The sequence below is a fragment of the Emydura macquarii genome, unplaced genomic scaffold, assembly GCF_026122565.2.
Source record: "Emydura macquarii macquarii isolate MOO-44397 ecotype Brisbane River unplaced genomic scaffold, CSIRO-AGI_Emac_v2 contig_3401, whole genome shotgun sequence".
NCBI lineage: Eukaryota > Metazoa > Chordata > Testudines > Chelidae > Emydura > Emydura macquarii.
This window is the reverse complement of record NW_027133538.1, coordinates 805,407-824,219: the sequence shown is the minus strand read 5'-3', so window position 1 is coordinate 824,219 and position 18,813 is coordinate 805,407. Positions and strand designations below refer to the sequence as shown.

Genomic DNA, 18,813 nt, shown 5'->3' with positions numbered 1-18,813 from the left:
GGAGAGGAGCAGCACAAGCCTGCAGGGAGGAAGAGGAAGGGGTGAAAGTGGTGTGAGCTGCTGGGGTGGTGGGCTGAGTGCCAGGCCTGCACAGGGGGCAAGGGAATGAGGCGGCAACACACTAATCCTCGAACGTGAACCAGATTGGCACCGATCTTGGGGGGACCACCTGATACTGCCTCTGCACACCCTGACGCACCTGTGCCCCGTACAACCCTGACATGCCTGCTCCCCATACACCCTGACACACCTGTGCCCCGTACAACTGCATACACCTTGACACACCTGCACCCCATACCACCCCAACGTGCCTGCACCCTGTACAACCCCGTAGAACCCTGTACACTCTGACGCACCTGCACACCTCCAACTCACGTGCACCCCCATACCCTCTCACCTTCACACACCTGCACCCCATATTCTATGTCATCCAAGGGCAAAGCTCTCCAACGACCTGCCCCATTATGGGGCAGACAGGGCTGCTGGGATGTCCAAGAGAGGGTCCTGGATTTATCACACCCAACTTCTAGCAGTTCCTAATCCAGTCCCACCAGCTTCAGAGAGGGAGCCTTGGGGAGTCAGCAGTACAGCCTGGCTGGGAGCCGATCCTCCCGGTCCTTCTCTTGCGGCATAGTACCTTTAAGGCCGGTTTCCAAGCAGCCTCAGCGTGCTGGATGCATAGGGGGAGCTGAGCCCAGGCTGTTGCTTCACCCACTGCCTTGTTTGTTATTTCTCTCGCTCCATTTCATGAGCCGCTTTCCCAGCATTGTCATCTAATTCCCACTGCCCCCTGTCTGTCTCTACTCTTTCACCTTCCCCAGTGAACAGCCCCCGCCCTGTGCATGCCACAGATTTGTAGCCACAGAGTTTGCTGTGGAATCCACCCAGTCCAGCCATCCGTGCTCCGGGATCCAGTCCTTTCCTTTATTCAAATTCTGTTGCTAGCCCTCACGCCTGTTGGGATACCCTGAAAGCATGAGCCCAGCATCATCCAGGCAGTGATGTTTGCCTGAGCCTGCAGCCACCCTGAATAATGGCCCTGAGAGGGGAAAAAGGCTCCACTTCTCTCCATTGGGGCCTTGACTCTGAAGCCTAGCAAGGTAAATGTCATTGTCGTTAACTAGTTCGCCACACATCATTTTAGCAGAGGCAGCTGGTCGGCTGCCAGGCTGCCGCGGACCCCAGTGGCCAGGTGGCAGAGTTGGGAGCTTTTCTGCAGCCCAGGGGAAGCAGCTGGCGGCGGGATGTCGAGGGAAGTTACCTGCCCCATTCTCGGTACAGAGGGCTGTAAATCCCTGTGGGTGAGATCTGTCGGCCTGCCCGGGATCTGTGATAAGACTGCCCCTGAGGAACGGGCCTGCACGGACCAAGCAGCTCAGCTCTGGCCCCTCGGGTGCAGTTACTGGACCAGCCTCGCCCTCTGTCCAAGGCAAGCCAGCGTGGTGCTGCATTCCCATGCGTGTGTGGCTTTGCGCCACATTCCTGAGGCTGACTTGGCAGGCAACTTTGTGTTATTGTGTTTAAATCAGCGGGAAAGCGCGCGAGTGTTGTATGTGGGCATAAACGAGCAACCTGACACTCAGAAGTGTGGAGCACCAGCTGCTCCTGCTGACAATGGGATGTCCGACACATCTGAAAACCAGGATGCTTATAAATGTTCTTAAATACGGATTTAGGTGCCTAAAGTCAGGGACCTGGTTCTGATCATGTTGATCTTGGTCTTTATTTATCCAGTATTTGAATAACTAGATTCCTAGGCTGAAATTCAGACCTGACAGACGTCTGTTGAGGTCCGTGCAGGGTCATGTCAAGAGCTTAGTTTAGTTAAAAAGAAAGTCAGATTCCAGAAAGACACCCCCTAGATGTTTAACACAGGTTCATGGTGTCAGAGTTTGGTTTTCTAACAGTACCTTTGCATGCCAGTTTTCCCCCAAGAACTCTGCAAATCAATCCAGTTTTCCTGTAGTGTGTGTGAGACAAATAGTGTCCCAGACCGCATCGCTGCTCATCATACTCGCCATCCAAATACAAACCAGCTCTGACAGTTACAGAATTATAGTCCGATAAAAGAGGCAGCCGAGTTACAAACAGGGACTAAACTCTCCCATTCTGCACAGATGCAAAACCCTGCTTGTAGGCATTACCAGCTCCCAGTCAGCCTGCGAGACAGTGATCTGTAGGGTTTTGTAGTAAATATTTAATACACACACAGACTGTGAACAATATTTGGCATGCTTATGGATAATTTTTAAACCAAAGCGATTATGCCCGTTATAGCGCAGGGATGGCAGTTGCCATTACAAATTGAATTTTGCCCCATCATGTAAAATCAACAAGCAAATTAATATTGGCCTCAAAATCAGTAGATTGAGTTGGGAGCCACAGCAGAATTTTTCTGCAAAATTTGTTGTGATGTGGACAAGGGGCTCCTGATATATTATAGCCTAGGAAGTGAGGGGTCAACCCCACTTCCAAAACTCTTTGGAAGTTGAAGTGCCGCTTTGTAGACAAAGCAAACAAAACCAGAAAGCAGGAAGTTGATGAAAGCACCTTTTCTGGACTTTCCTAGCTGAGGTCTAGTGCCTGGGACCGAAATGCAATTGATGAGTGCAAAAATACAAATTTCCTGAGCCATTTTCGGGAGAAACCTCCCTGTGAACGGTTGGTTCCAGCAAGTGGAACATCAGGTGCCAATGCACCGCTGGGGACCTCTGCTCAGGACATCTCTGGTTGCGGGGACAGAGCTCCAAGTGTGGCTCAACTCTAGGGAAACTTCTCCATGGAGAACGAGATGCTTCTGCTGTACGATGGGCGGCCACTGGCCCAATCAGCTGGGAGATGTTGGCACATCGCCGCCTCCTGGCCTGTCCCTTTAGGAGCCCTAGGACGCCAGGCTGCCCTCAGTTAAGGAAGACAAAGAATGATCAAGTGGGAACAGGAGTGGGGACAGGTGTCAAAGGTTTAAAATGGGGGAACTGGCGGGGCTCACAGGGTGGAGAACCCTGAGTGACACCCAAAGGTGTCTGTGAACTGCTTCAGCCTTGCGCCCATGCTCATGGCTCTGGACAGGAGCCACTGACTAATATCCCGTCGGGTCGAGGGACTAGAGATCAATCCCACGAGGCTGGGGGAACGTTCCGCTGCGTGGTGTCGGGGCCAGGAGGGTGAAGCCCAGCGTGGAGCACCCAGCGATGGCCTCTGGGCGCATCTTGGAGACAGAGGGGCAGCTCGGCTGGAGAGCCAGGGATGTATTTGGAGAGGATACAGAGGGGTGTAAATCCTAGGCTGCTTCCCCAAACCTTAGCAGCCATCCACGTGCATGGGCAAAGCCCCAGAAGCAGCCATGGGGGGACAGCCTGGGAGACTGATATCCTGCCTGAGCAGGGGCCGCTGGGCCTGTGGCAGTACTGCTTCCCCACCCGGGGGCCTCGCGCTGGAGCCAGGACAACTGCTGGGGCGGGTGGAGAGTTCAGGCTCCAGCACCTCTTTGCTCCTTGGCCTTCTGCCGGGCCTAGCGTAAACCCGTGGGGAGCTGTGGGTGCTGACAGGAGAGGGGACGTTTGCCGAAGGAGCGATGCCAGCCTGCCTGTTGCCCAGGGAAGCCGCTGAGTGGAGAGCTGGCGCTAATTTGCTGGCACTGTGGCCCCAGGCTGGAGGTGAACTGGCCACTGGCCTGGTGTCAAAGCCCCATAGGCGTTACCAGCTGCGGGACCCATCCCAGCTTTCACCGACCTCGTTGGAGTGGGGCAGCTGCCAAACAGCCGGTCCCACCAGGAGTGGGCCATGTTGCAATTGGGCAACAATCCACAGAACAGCTCCTGGATTCAGCCAGTCGGCTCCTGGCATCTTGGGGGGCGTTTCCTCCCCCACCTCCCCAATCCGACATCTGCTCCTGTCCTAGCTAGCCTGTTCGAGCAGGGAGGTGGGGGGGATTCCCGGGAGGGACAGGGCAGGCAACAGGAACGTGCCACGGGATCAGGCGGAGGAGGAGAAGCAGTGTCCATGCTGGTGCCACTGGAGTCGCCTCCCTGCGTCAGGGGCTCTCTGGTTTTCTCCCCACTGTCTGGTGACGAGGCTGGCCTGGCTGGCCTAGTGTGGTTTGACCCTCGCTCTGGCAGCAATGAGCTGTGGCCGGTCCGTTCCCAGAGGGTGTGTGTCTGGCACGTGTCGTCCCCCCCCAGCACTTCCTTCCTGCCCCGACTCCTTCAGCTCTCCACTGCACACCCAGCTCGCCGCTTGTGCCAGGACGGCACTGGCCCTGTGCTGAGTCTGCCCGGGGAGGACCCGCCCCTCCTCCCTGCTGCACATGGGGCAAAACTGCATCCAGCACCAGGCACAGAAAGCCAAGAACTCTGGAATTTCCAGGCAGCCTGTCTTTGCTGTTGGTGGAGGGGCTTCTCTGCACCCAGAGCCCTCTCCCCTCCCTCTCCGTGGCCCTGAGGCACAAGTGCTATCCTCCCTGTGGGCGGGCTCTCCTAGCATCTGGGGAGGGGAGACCCAGGGATCACCCCACTGGCCAGCTAAGGGGATAGTAATCTGGCCTCTTGGCAGGCCCCTTGGTGTGGACAGCTGCGCAGTGCTAAGTGCGGCTGAGTCAAGCTACCATCTTGTATAACGGAGAAGCTCGTGAAGATCCTGGCTTCTCCTGATGGCCAGCTATTTGAAGCCAAAAGGCCCAGCGCAGTCGGATTCATCTGTGTCCCACGAAGAAGGCCGTGCCCTATGCTTTCATTTTTGGGTAGCAATTTTTAATTGCCAAACCCAAATGCAAAACACCACAGGAAGAGCATTAACCCAGATGTATTCTGCATGCCGAAGGCCTGTTTTTTTCTACATATCTGCACTGCACTTGTCACAGTAGCCCAAGCAAACAGAACAGACTGTGTCCCTCACACGTGCATGGCAATGAACACACTCATCCTAGTGCTAAGATGTGGGACCATCAGCCCGTTCCACAGCAGAGGAATGGGACTGACTGCTACAAAGCCGCTCCAGATTTTACCCCTGCTGCTTAGAGACCGGAGGCTGGCCCTCTGTCTTAAGCTCCCAGGGCCCTGTTTCTCTCCGGTGTCACTCCATTTGCGTCAGCAGCGTGACACTGGGGAGGAACGTGACCGCTCCTGTTTGTTATTGCAGTATGAAGTTACCCTTTAAACCTTCGCCAGCTCTGTCGGAGCTGCATACCATCCTGGAACATTGATTGTTCCCAAGGGCTGCGATATGCCACTTAGCCAGCGCTGGCTCTTGGCTGACGTGCTCCCTGCTGACAGGCCCGTGTCCTCCCAGGAGTGCGCCAAAGACTTTCTCTTTGTTTTCTAGCCTCCCCACATCCTCCCCGCAACACCCATTCAGAAGGCCCAAATCAAACATCTTTTTTGGCAGAGGCGCTCGACCCAGCCCAGTCTGTCCAGGCCTAGAGTCCAGGCTCCAATGCAGCAGAAACAAATAATCAGAAGATGGGCTTGGAGGGGAGGGGGCAGAAGGGCCTGGCTGTTTTTCCCAGATTCCAGTCGGGGTCATTGTCCCTTTTATTGCCTCAGGTGAAGAGGCCGGGGACTTTGACCTCCAGAGACTCCAGCAGGGGAACGCTGATCCCTTCTGTTTTCCTGGTCCAAAGGCAGTCAGAAAGGTGGCTGTGACCCATCCGTGCCCAGGGTAGCCACCTGAGAATGCCAAGATCAGGGCGGGCTGCAAAAGGAGAGCTGATTCTCCCCACGATGGTGGGTGACACTGAAGCCCGGCTTCCCAACCAGCCATGAACTGCTTCTGATTCCCCCACACTGGATATCAAGAAGCCAGTCCACAAATGTCCATAGCCCCCTTTACTGCATTCCAGTTCCTGGATCCCAAATCAGCAGTAGGTCCAGTAAAGAGACCAATTACTTAAACTCTATGCTCTTTACTAAAAAGGTTTCTTCTGACCCCAAGGGGTCAGCCACAGTACCAGTTCAATATAAGTTTGGATCTTACCTAAAATACCATGCTGCCAGCCAATCCTTTAGTAACTAAACTAAAGGTTTATTGTAAGAAGAAAGAAATAAACCATGAGAGAAATGTTAAAGGGTTAAAGCAAATCACATACATACAAATGATTAAAAGTCCATATACATCAGGTTTCTGGAAGAAATGTGGAGTTGCAGGCTTGTATAATTCCCTCTGGTACACATTCAGTATCTGGATGGGTCTAAGTCCTTCAGTTCAGTTGCAGGATGAATTCATCCAGAGGTAGGTGTGTGTCTGCAGCTGGACAGGAACATAGACAAAATGGATTCTGTGGTTTGATCTTATATACCTTCTGTCCTGGGCCATGCGCCCTGTGGAAAGTCACAAGACCTAAAATGGAGTCCAGAGTCACATGGGTCAATCTTGGTAACTCTTCAGGTGTGCCTGGGGTTTCTTCCTGGGCCCCTTGCCTCTGTGAGAGTCTTAATGGGCCATTAAGCAGGCTATTGTCTTGCTGCCTCTCTGTCTGGGGTGTGTCCCAGCCAGCCCAAACTGACAAACAGAAATATCAAATACATCCATAACTTCCATTTCACATATAATACATGAACATAGGTATTATCATCTTACTCAGCACGATATATCCCTTCTAACAGTACCTGGTATGATATATCTCACAAGAATTATCATGATTCTGACATACTGATGTCACAAAATATACTAAATGCCCCCCACTCAAGCCAGCCTGCATGACAGTGGCAAAGCAGCACTTCACAGGGGGACTGGATCAAAGCTGTCTCTAGCGCTGGAGAGAGGCTCCCCGGCCTGAGAGTTGCTCAGAAGACAGCCGTGCCAAGACACTGAGATGCCCCCCGGATATACCCACTTTGATGCACAGCCTCCGGGAGCAGCATTCCCTCTTTAAACCTTTTCCCGGGGTTCTCCTAGGGCCTGCCCTCGGAAGCCATTCCAGGTGGGCACAAGAATCCAGGTGACCTTCTTCCCAAGTGCCCCATCTGTTGATGGAGTCTGACTTGCTTCGTTACCTCACCCAGATCAGCTGCGAAAGCTTGGCATCAGATTTCTGTGCCAGCAGGTCTGGATTCTGGCCCCCAATCGGGATCTCGGCTGGTTCTTCTTCACATGTGGCTTGCAGGAACGTTCTTTGTCAGCTTAGACCTTCATCCCTGCCAGTCAAATCCATGAGACCTATTTGATGCATTCCATGTGGCTGGGGTGTCTTCCATGCTAGCCTTGAATTTCCAGGCTGCCCTAGAGTGTGGGTATTTCTCTGTGGCCCTCTGCAATCTTGGGGACTTTTGAACTGCAGATGAACTTCCTAGGCCAGGACCTGATCTCTCTGATCAAAGAGGAAGAGGCTATTCAAGAGCAGGAAGGGCCCTGGGTGCCCTGCCTACAGAGCTGAATTATCTGGATTTATGCTTTTCTTTGGTCAGAGCCCTGTCACAAGGGCTGAGGGCCAGACAAAGCATCCTTCCTGGGAAGCAGGGCTGCTCCAGCCCCAACCCATGCGCTTCTGCAAACGTTTCTGGGTGAGATGGAAAACGAAAGCGAGGGGGTTGTCGTTTTGCATCTGTAACTCTGCTAATTGCCCCACGGCTGGAAGAGTTGGCTGGGCCACACTGCTGCTCCGCAAGGAAGAAGCCGCCCCACCTGTGTGGCTGCATGTGCCTTCCCCCAGACAGCAGCGGTGTCACAAACACAGTGGTACATGGGGATAGCCTCCCGCTACACACCCCAGCGGGAGAAAATGATAATTATCTGTGCAAACACAGAGCACAGGCTCCTGACACCTGCAGCACGGATGGGGAGTGGGGGTGGGGCGGAGCCCCCTTCTCCAGAGACCAACCCTGCGCTGTCATGCTGGAGGTGTGCAAGTGGGTGCATGCCCTGTCAGACACCGCTGTGCGCTGGCAGTTGGAGAATCAGATCTATGAGACCATGGGATTAACTCCAGGGCCAATGCGTCAGGGCTCCTGTTCCTAGCTCTGCCATTGACTGGCCGTGTGGCCTTGGGCAAGTCACTTCACCTCCTGCCCATGGATGGCCTCGCTGGCAAATGGCCAGCCTGCCACGGCTCAGTCAGCGCCTGCTCAGAGGCACACAGAGCGACTTAGCTGGAGGGAAGTGCAAGGAGACATGGTTTGGAACGGGGCTGCTGCAGGGCTGGGCTTCGAGGGGTTTATGGGCCCCAGGGACTCGTGCCCATGTACCCTAGTGAGTTCAGGTGCAGGGTGTGTCTCATGAGGGACCAGGGCATGACGGGACCCTGGCAGGGCGAAGGGAGAGAATGAGGCTGCTCTGGGCCCAGGGAGTAATAGGAGCGAGGCCAGTTTCTTTCCGCCCTTAGTTCTCCTTTCCTTGTTTAGTCACCCGCCTTTCCTGTGCCTGCTGTCTGTGGGCAGCTGGCTGACCACGTGGGCTGCTGGCAGGGCTGGGTGGGCAGATGGCAGGGTGGAAATACCACAGAGCAGTGGCATAGCCAGGAGTGGCAATGTGGCAAGCTTTTGATAGACAGGCAATGCCCAAAGGGCTGATTTCACAGCCAATAAGTTACAGGGCATGTTATTATCATCTGTGTTATCGTGGCGTGTATTTGAATGCCAGGGGTCGGGAATGCAAAGGGCGTAGCTGGGTACAGAGAAAGGACCTGTGTGCAGGGAGCCCAGGGGCTGGGCTGCCTGGGGGGAGAGGGGCGATCCCTGAAGCTCCATGGGCAGGGATGACATGAGCTGGGGCAGGGGAGGGCAGTCAGCACCTGCCAGAAGCTTGTAGTGCTGGGAAGAGGCCGTGGCTCCCTGCTGGCTGGGGTGTTCCTCACATGGGCCCAGAACCACGCATCCTTCAATTGGGACCCTGCAGACCCTGGTTTCTGCCCTGGGGCTCAGATTGGGGTCCACCCAGCTATGACCCTGCTGTATGGACTTCAGGTGTTAACCCTCTTGGGAGCAGGGGACTCTGCCTGCCTCTGCTGTATCACCCCATCCTGCTTCCCCGGGCAACATTTAACCCTTTCAGGGCCTGGTAGCGCAAGTATTCTGCTAAGGAGGGGCTATCCCGATACCCACAGGAGTATTCTCTGCTATGCCAGAGAATCGGGCTTGCTATCCAAAGGGCTCGGCCCTGGGCACTCCTGGGGCTCTTCACGAAAGAGTGCCCCACGCATATACAGGGCGAAGGGCACTGCCAGCTGCCCGGAGACTGCTTCTCATTCAGACGCCAGATCTGGCTCTGGACCAGCAAAGGCCCAGCTCTTCCCGGGCCCTGGAACAGCCTGCAGCTTTTGCTGGCCCCTGGCAGTTCACATGGAAACATTTCCGACGGGAGGCTGCCCCTGAATGCTGAACGGGTGCCAGTGGGATTGGGGTGAATACATATGGCACCAATGGGGATGGGGTAATGGATGGAGAGGCATGGAGGGGACAGTGATGTAGATAGAGATTGGGGATGGCTGCACAGTGAGGACCAGTCGTAGGTAGTGGGAACCCTGGGAAGCTGCCCCGAGCACAGGAAATACTTGCTCAGCTGTGAAGGGGCTGTGTCCCAGCTCAGGGGAGAGACTCTGGCCAAGGCGCTGGCCGCGTGGGGCATTGCGGGTGGCATAGATGAGGGGGCGGCCGGCTCTGTCTCTCAGCAGGAAGGCTAGTGAAATCATCATTTCGCCCATTGCCTTAGAATGGGCCAGGCCACAGTTTCGCCCTCTGATCACCCTCGTCCCAGCTCATTTTCCAACTTCTCCCTTCGGCTGTGAGGCCCAGGGTGCTAGGTCCCCATGCCCTGCCTCGCTCCTTATGGAATGAGGCCAGCTGCAATGCCACGGTGCCCCACCAAACAGCCGATCGGCGACGAGCCCCCATGCCCGGACCTTTGCGATCCGCAGCTAATCCACGATCTGCAAAACATGGCACGCAGATATAAAGCAGGTGTCTGCAGATTTGCAGACGCTCTATCCGTTCTGCTTCGCAAACCCGCAGCCCCGTCCATCGCCACTCCTCCCCCACTGCCTTCTCTCTGGCTATGGAAAGCTCCGCTCTCCATCCCCGAGCTGGGTAGGAAGACCCAAGAGAAGCTAAGCCTGGGGCCTGATGCAGGCGGTGTGAGGGGGGCAGTCGTTTATAAAGAGCTTCTAGTGGAAAACACTGGTGTGCACAGCACTGATTGCAAGATACTCTGAATGATTTCTCTCCTGCGCGCTCAGCTGTCGCCTAGCATTTCACCCCCGGCACTGCCACCTCTTCCGTCTGAGCTTTGTTACCCTGCCATGAACCCATCTGCCTGGGCAGGTGGGGGACGGAAGACAGAGTGCATCTTTGCTTGCCTCCGATGCCAACTGTGTGCAGACACTTGTCCTGGAGAGAAGATAGAGCCCTTAGTGGATGGCTCTGGTCTCTAGATCCACACCCAATGGGGTCTCTTTGGCTTCTCAATAGTTTGACGTTTCCTATCAAGCAAAATGAAACAGAAACACCGTTCCTCCATCCAACGGGCGCCTGCCTCGGGTGGGTGGGGGCAGGGAGTCCTGCAGGGAAGGATGGAATATGGAAATCATACAACAGGAGATGTAATAACAAAGCAAACCCTTTGAGGCTTGTTCTATAAATAGCGGCTGGAGCAGAGCTGAGGTATATTTATCCCTCATAAGGGAAAACTTCTCTAACTCACACTTGGCTCCGGCTCTGGCCCGTCACACGTTTGCAGGCCTAGCTGGGTTTGGCGTGGGGCTTGTGGGGCTGGCCCTGCTGCATTTTGGGTGTCACAGATATGCCAGCCCTATGCAGATCCACTCCCAGAGCCCACTTTGACCCCAGGAACGACAGAGCTAGGGTGTCTGTTACCCATGCCCCAGCCCATGTCCACGGGACTGATCCTGCCCCCGCCTGCCCCCCTTGGCAGTGGAGCGGCTGCTTTCCTTTGCACCGAGGCCTTCCCTACACTGGGGGTTTAGCTCCAGGCAGCTGGGCCAGTACAGCCCCACAGTGGGCATGTTGCCTCAGGGTAAAGCTGGGCTGGTGCCAGCCCACAACACGACTGCAGCACGTGGCACCAAGGGGCCCCTGCGGGAAGGGTTAGCACCGCTGCACCCGCACCCAGCCAGGTGCTGCTGGGACGATAAGGGAGGGCAATGTGCCTAGGCCAGGTTCAACGCAGCACTCGGGCAGAAGGGATTCGGGCAGAGGGGACCCGAACCCCTGGGGTGCTGCGTCCTCAAGGGTCCAGGGCAGGCAGTAGGGTCTGACCCCCGCCCCACGGACACGTCGGGGCCCCTAGGATCCAGCGCAGGCGGCAGGATCTGACCACCGCCCCGCACGCCGTGTCCCAGCCAAACTGCGCCCCAGATTCGCCCAGGTGGTGGGGCAGGGAGACCAATCCTTCCCGCTCCGGGCAGGGTGATGGGCTGGATGCAGGGCCGACCCAGCTGCGGCTCGAACTGAGCAGACCTGACCCCAGCGTCCCAGGCGGGATCCGCGGCTGCTGCCGACCCCCGAGCCCCGCCCAGGGGCGGGAGGAGGCGGTGGCTGCGGGTTCGCCCAGCGCTGCTCCGCCTTCCTCCGCCCCCAGCCCCGTCCCTCGGCTCAGCTGCGGCGCGGGGGGCAGGCGGCAGGGAGCGAGCGGCCGCTGCAGCCATGTAAGTACCGAGCCGGGTCAGGGGCGGTGGGGCGAGTCGGGCCAGGGTATTGCTCCTCCTCCTCCAGGCGAGCATCCTCAGGGGGACCCGCACCTTACTCCGGGGGGGCCTTGCGGGGCGATCTTCCTTCTCCGTGTCGGTGCCGTCTGCGTGCCCCCTGCCGGGCAACGAGTGTGGGCCTTGCTTGCCTGCCTGGGCCCGGCTCGCTGCCCGGCTTGGCTGATCCCCCGTGCGGGTTCAGAGGCTGGCGCTGGACGGCTTTCCCGAGCTGGGCAGGGTGTCATTGTCAGATGAAAGGTTTCAGCTGCCCGCCCCCCGAGCCCTCCTTCACTCCCTGGCTTGCCTTTGATGCTGGGGCTGTTTCATCTTTGGCTGGCGTATAAAGCCTGGCACGGAAGAATCCGCCAGGCAGCGAAGTATGCAGCAGACAGGTTTGGAGCCAAGAGGTTTGAAGGTAGAAAAATTGCCGTGATGTTTCCAGCCTGTTTTCTTGACAAAGCAGGGCTGCGACCCTGAATTCCCGCAGCCTGTGTGTGCATGTGCACGAGATTAACCAAGCTCAGTCTCGTTTTTAAATTACCAAACAGCACTTTCATGACCCTTGAGAGCTGCGAAAGCAATTTGTTTGAGCTACTGTGAGAAGCCGCTTCAAAGGTGACCTGCACAGAGAAGCAGTTAGGCTTTTGCTGTTGTTCCTTTTTTATGATGATTACAGAGAGCTTGGAAGGGGCTTTTGGTGTTTTCCAAAAGAAAGGCTTTGTCTTTCCTGGGTGTGCTTTATCCTGGAAGACTCTGTGGATGACTGGAGAGCTGGGAGGTTTAGGACAAATCAGAGTTCCCAAGGAAGCATTGTCTGGTTAATTGAGACCGAGAGTGATCTTTATTCAGCCTCTGGTTTAAAACCTGGCATGAGAGCTCTCTTTGTGAAGGAGTCAGCCCCTTCGTTAAAGGGTTACGTGAACGTCCACGAACGTGTGAGGAAAGCCCAGTCTTCACTCACTGATATTTGTAAGGACAAACATCAAGAAGAGAAAACCTTCCAGACAAAACTCGAACGGAGGGGGGAGGGGGGCCAGTAACATGGCCAGTGGTTTTCCTTCCCAGCTCACTTGTAAGGGGTGTCACTAAGTCAAGGGTCCTGGCTGTATGTACCGCGGTGCCGCTGAGAGCGGGATCTGTGCCCTTGCCTCCTACTGGGGACTAATTGGTGACTCTTCCTTCAAGGAGATGGCGCTTGCCCAGGCCAGACAAGATAACATGTTGAGTTCTTTTTGACTTTCCTTCCTCTTTGCTGTATAAATAGAAGCTTTGTGAGTTATGAGGGGAATTTGGTGTTGCGAGCGGTTTGTTTCTGAGCTGATGAGTGAGCGCTTTGAAGCCCTTTTGCTTTTGTGTCCTCTGGCATCTAGGCCCTTGGAGGCCATTGCTTTGTCCCAAGGGGGGGTACTGGCAGTGAGCACCCAAAGTAGGGGCTTCACCCATTTGCCATTTAGGGGCTGCCTCCTCTACTCTCTCCCTCCTGGCCCCACTCTGCATTGGAAGCAGCTGTGTCGCGCTGTGGGTGGAAGGCTGGGCAGCCTACCCCAGCCTGCAGGGCTGCAACCTGCCCTGTGAGCAGTCAGAGAATCACCGAAATCAGAGACATGGAGGGCTGGAAGGAACCTCCAGGTCATCTAGCCCATCACCCGCACCGAGGCAAGACCAAGCGTAGGGACCTGACGGGTGCAGGGCCGCCTTTCCAGCGTGCTGGCCGGCCGGGGTTGGTTTGCTTTCGAAGTGTCACAGGGGGCAGCTTTGGCTGGTCTTGACCCAGAGAAAGCCAGTGCCAGCTCCGACAGCTGGCTTAGCTTCCCACGTCATCAGAGGGCAGGGATGGGAAAGGCCCCTTGGGTCTGGCCGGCGGTTCTCCAGAAGCCAGGGCAAGAACAGGCCCCATCTTGGACCGGTGCCGGGTATGTGGCTACCTTCTTAATCCTTCCCCCTGCCTCTTGGTGAGCAGATTGCTTTCTCTTGGTGCCAGGCTGGAAGGCCATTTGCAGACCCTGGCTCAGCATAATCCATGTTTCTCTCAGCCACACCCAAGACAGGAGTCATGAAAAGAGAGGGACAGAATGTAACCTAACCCATCCAGGCAACTGCAGCATACCATCACCGGCGGGGGGTGCCCCACTTCTCCTTCGCCTCTCGCCGCACAGCTGGCATGCCCCTCTCTGCTGTTCCCAGCTGGCCTGTGAGGACAGAGCCCCCTGGGTGGTGCTGGGGACTCAGCAAGTTGCAGGCAGGGGAGACCTGGCATTGCAGGACCGTCTTGCGGCGTCAAGCTCAGCCTCTGCGGTCCTGTGTCTCCGCACGGGGCTGGGCCAAGGGCAGGAATGAGCAGCAGAAGGCCCTGGGGCTGGCCGGGCTCACGCTCTCCCCAGCCTCACTGGGAATTTCCTCCGGCTCTGCTGTTCCAGGACATGCCCCCCCTCTGGGGTCTCTGCATGCGCCAGGTGATTGCAGCTTGGACATCTGCTGCCCCGAAGGGACAGGAGGTGATTAGAAACACTCCCTCTTGCCCTGCAGCTTGCTTGCGTGGTTGTCCGTTTTTGGTTTTCCTAATCCACTTAAGAGCATTTTTTTGCTGCTTGAATTATAAATACTGCTGTGGAGAGCACTTACACACACGCTCCTCGGACAACTGGCTCAGGCACCCAGTGCGCTGAGCTGTGCTTACCCCGCAGCGCAGTAGGATGGGTCAGATCTGCTTGCCAGTGGGGCTGGATGAACATGTGGGGGTGCATGCAGCTCAGCTCCCAAGGGGATTCCTGGGTGGCAGCACTCACGGGACGCGGGGTGGAGGGTTTGTGGCTATGCGGCTAGTCCTGGCTTTGCCCTCTTCTCATAAGACAATGCTTGCAGCCTGGCTCTGCTTATCTGTCTTGTGGGGAGAGTGTAGGTGTGGACCTGCCAACTGTATGTGCCCCACAGCAAGACCCTCTCCTATTCAGTGTCTGGCAAGCAAGCGGCCTCCCTGTGCTGCAGTGTTAGATTTGGGGTGGGGGAGGCAGATGACAGTCTGGCCTTCCTCTCTCAAAGGCTTTGATTTCCCCCCCCCCTTGCTGCTGGCTTTGCCAGGGCTCAGCTGTGCTGTGCAATGCTGATCACCCTCTCACCCATGAACTCTGCTTCCCAGCTCCGTGTCTGACTGCGCCTTAGGGCTGGGGGAATCTCCAGTCGTGACTCTTTCGGCGTGATGGCTCCAGGGTGTTGTGCTGGGGCAGGGGCCGGGATAGGAGGGGAGTGGGTACCCCAAATTCCTGGCCCTCAAGGCCCAAGCTGTCCATCCAGTGGGACTGGGGAAGTCCTTGATTCCTTTTTGTGATTGGGAGGGTGGGGTGGAGGAGGAAGCAGGCTGGAGGAAGGCCCGAGTATGGGCTTCATAGAATAACTCGCATGGTACCCACTGAACTCCTTTCGCCCCCAGACTCTCCCCTCTCATGTGCGGGGCAGGGGCAGCTTTGCCCCAGGGAGGGGGTTCTGTGCAGAGAAGTGAGTGCCGGGCGCCGGTGGAAGCTGTAAATGTCTGTGGCTGCCCCAGTCTCCCTTGGGTGCTGACGGGCTGGCCCCAGATTGGAACACAGGCCATTTCCCTGTTCGGTCGTAACCGCAGAAAGGAGAAGTGGGAGCGGAGGCTGGCTGCGGCCAGGGGGACCAGAGCCCTGGCGTCTCCATTTCTGCTCCCTTTGGAGCAGGCTTGGAAGCTGCTTCTTGTAGATGTGCCCAAGGGCCTGGCAGCCCAGATCTCATCTTGGGAGTTGTCTCTGGGCTTATGACAGAGGAATGGAAGGGCTGGGGCAGGCCAGGAGGCTGATTTCGCCGGGCTTGTCTCATCATCCCTCCTGGGCCCTGCCTACGCTAGCCCCTGGCACGTTGCTGTTGGTGATCAGGGTGCTCGCTGCTAGTGAAGCAATGTTGCAAACGGCTGGCGTGGGGAGAACGTGGGCTGGGGACTTGCCGAGACGGGCCCGCCTCTCGGAGTGGTGTGAAGTGTGGATTTGTCCTGCCTCCAAGTGGTTGGATGGTTTTCAACTCCAGCTCCAAAGGGCCTGTTGGCAGCAATCCTGCTGAGCTGCAGGCCGGTTTCCTAGTGCGACTGGGCCCGTACGGTACGTTTACACGGTAGTGTATGCCCGGGGTTCAAACTCAGGCCTAACCCCCCTCCGTCTACACACACATCAGGAATCCCAGGACCCCATGTGGAGTGGAGGGTTCAGGCCTTATTGCTGTGCAGTGTGGACATAGCACAGCCTCACTGGACTCTGGGAATCTGCCAAAAGTTTCCCACGATGCCCCCCGGCGGACACTGACCTCTAGACAGCCGTCTTACCCCAGGTAGCCCCACTGTGAAAGGGTTGGAGGCGCTAGGACATCTGGGAACTGGGTGGCTGGACTCAGAGACGCATAATGCAGTGTGGACACTGGCGCCCCAGACTGGGTTGGCTGACTCGAGTTTGGCTAGCCCTGGCCTTGCACTGCCATGTAGATGGACCTGGAGGGAGGGGCGGCACCGTCCTCCGCTTCACGCACATTGATGGTCGGATTTTAGCCCATGAAAACCAGGACTAGCCTATGGGCGTTGTCTTTCTCACAAGCATGTGGGGCAGCGTCTGACTCTCTGTGTGGGACCTTCAGGAAGCACCAGCAAGTGGGAGGTGACTGGCATGGGTCAGAAACCTCTGTCTGGGACCCGCCATCTGCGGTTCACGCCTCGACTGGCTGGGGCAGCCGGCTGAGTGAGTGATGCTGCCCGTGCCTGATGGCCTTTCAGAGCGTGCAGCAGGGTTGGCTCGTTGCGGAGCCGCGTCGGCTGCACTTGGCCCTAGGCCGCTGAGCGTGCGGAGGGGGCAGCTGGTGGCGGCACGGCTCTGCTGGCAGTGGTGTTGGGAACGGGCCCGTGCTGAGATCAGAATGGCTCTGGAGGTGGGGAGGGCGGCAAAACGACTGGAATCTGACCAGGAGTAGACCACATGACTCTCCATTGCCCTTCTGCTCTTTTTCCTTCCCTATCGTTTGCACCATCTTGTCTGACGAGTTTCAGCTCCTTAGGGCAGGGGCCCCGGTGCGTGCTGGCAGCCCTGAGTGTCCGTTGCAGGCGATGATCACAGAGCCCATCCATGCAACGGGCCCCCTTGTCCTAGCAGCGCAGGGATGTGCCTTGGCTCGCACTCCAGCACCAACTTCTCTCATTTCCCTTTGCTGTGCCCTTGCTCCAGGTGCAAGCTGCCAGCCCCTGCTGAAACCGTAGCAGGGGGTTTAAAAGCCTGGCGCGATGGCAGCTCCAGGCAGGGCGTGCACCTGCCAATGTGGATTTGCCGTCCCTGGCCTGGCTGTGAAGCTGGCAGAGCCGCGCTGGCCCAGGGAGGGGTTTCCAATAGCAGGAAGGCCTGGCGGACCCTGTGTAGAGGCACCAGCAGGCTGCCTTTGGCAGGACTGACCCGGGATGAGTCGCAGCCCAGCTGAGTCTCCCGGTAAATGAAAAGCAGCTGCTGAGTGAGTGGTGGGGGGGGGGGGGAGGTGCGGGGGCTCATTCATTGCCTGCTCCTTGTGTGTGGGGGGAGGCTGGTGTTGCAGTCATAGGGGGCGGCTTAGTGCAGGACTCCCAGGGGCTCCGGGAGCTGGAGGCCTCACCCTGCATGGTTGCTGTCCTCCCACTCGTTGATTTTGCCGGGAGCGTGCCTGGCCCCTCGGCCCTGGGCTGGCCGAGGTGCAGTGTGGCTGACTGGGTGGAGGCCCGTGGCTGGGTGCTCCGCTGGCTGCCTGCACTTGCCGTGGCGTTGCAGCTGCTGGTGAGGAATGCTGGGAACGTGGCTGTCCCGGGGCTGACGTGGAGAGGAAAGGCCCCGAGCCAGGCCAGCTGCTTCTCTCCAAAGAGAGCAGAAGACGTGAGCAAAATGTTCCAGCCCCAGCCTCCCTGCTGTTGACTGCGTGGGGCTGGAACGGAGGCTGCCCAGAGACGGAGGCCCAGTGTGCCCCCTGTACGGTGTGTCAGCCAGCTGTCTGAGGGGCCCTTTGCCCTCTCTCCTCCCAGAGCAGGCGCAGCTGGCGGCCGCCACTTGCTGTGACTGACAGGCAGTTTCAGAGCCTCTCCGGAAGATGCGGCTGGTGCTGGGATAGAGCGGCGCTCGCTTCACATCACCAAGTTGAGCTGCAAATGGCCCTTGCCTGCAAACGGCAGCAGAGATCCTACAGGTCCAACCCCTGACGACAGCCGCTGCCCTCGCCCTGGGCTGGTGCCTCAGTAGGGCCGGATTTGGGCCGGTGGAGCAGGCCCAGCTCTGCTCATGTCCAGGCACCCCCTGAAGGCAGCAGCAAACTTGGCCTTGGGTGTGGCTCCGGGGCTCCTGGGGGCTGGCCCCGGCAGGTCTCTGGTGCAGTTGGGAGTATCTGGGGGCGAGGGGTGGGATCCGAATAGGGCTCTGTGACTCTCCTCTGCTGCCTTCCTTTCCCAGCTTGGCAGTGTCATGGGTGCCGGCCCGAAGGCTACATGGGAAATACTGTTGCACAGAGACTTTATATCCCCTCCCCTTGAGTGTGCATGCTGGGGATTTGCTGCAGAGATGCTGGGAGCCGAACCAAACCTTCCTTCATTTGGAAGCTTTTCCCCTATTTGATGTGGGGAGCTTGCATCGAGAGGGCTCCTGGTGCCTGGCATAGCCTGCGCTGTCTGGCCTGGACAGTGCTGACCCGAGGACCTCCGCGGAGTTAATGTTTACCTAGGGAAAGTGCATGCCCTTGGCGTGATGGGGCTTCCCGGGGTGCCGTGCAGAGCCCTTTCTGAAGAGAGACTGCCAGCTGTGGGGGAATTGCCTCTGCAGCGACTTCACGCTGTGCTGGCTAGCAAATGGGCTCCCAGTTCCTACAGACGGTGTCGAGGTTTTGGTAGGTTTTTTTTTTTTTTAGTTTCTGTCCCGAATCAGGATGAAAATCACAAGCCTCCGAACGTCTTGCGGAACTGGGAGGCCATTTTCCTTTCGTTTCCAAAATCCCAGCGCTCTTCTCCTGGCGGGACTGGAGCAAAAGACACCGTTCATTGTAAAGTGGCCGCCTGGGACTTCTTCCAGGAGGGCAGCGTGTCCTGCCACAGTGGCGTGTTGGCTGATGGTACCAGATACATGTGCTAAAAAGGCTGTCCCGGCGACTCTCAAGGCTTGCCTTCGCTTGCGGTGGCGTGTAGGCCCCGT

The 18,813-nt window shown here is 57.3% G+C and overlaps 1 protein-coding gene and 1 long non-coding RNA gene across 4 annotated transcripts in view; one reads left to right on the top strand and one right to left on the bottom strand.

The window, feature by feature from the left end:
• Positions 1–18,813, top strand: part of RIPOR1 (RHO family interacting cell polarization regulator 1) — an 83,521-nt gene that overhangs the window by 10,032 nt on the left and 54,676 nt on the right. The window contains exon 1 of one of the 3 annotated variants that reach the window (XM_067534407.1): positions 11,510–11,590. The exons of 1 other annotated variant lie outside the window; for it this stretch is intronic. Coding sequence is in view for 1 of the 2 variants with exons in the window: in XM_067534404.1 (XP_067390505.1) it covers positions 11,939–12,044 (106 nt within the window). In the remaining variant the exon portion in view is untranslated. Of the gene's footprint in view, positions 1–11,509; positions 11,591–11,866; positions 12,045–18,813 lie in introns of those variants that run through there. One more of the 3 variants, XM_067534404.1, reaches the window with a different exon arrangement.
• LOC137144207 (uncharacterized) lies at positions 8,555–11,510 on the bottom strand. The gene is made up of 3 exons (XR_010917352.1): positions 11,275–11,510; positions 10,283–10,483; positions 8,555–9,856 (listed from the first exon to the last, which is right to left on the bottom strand). It is a non-coding gene; the product is annotated as an uncharacterized lncRNA (long non-coding RNA).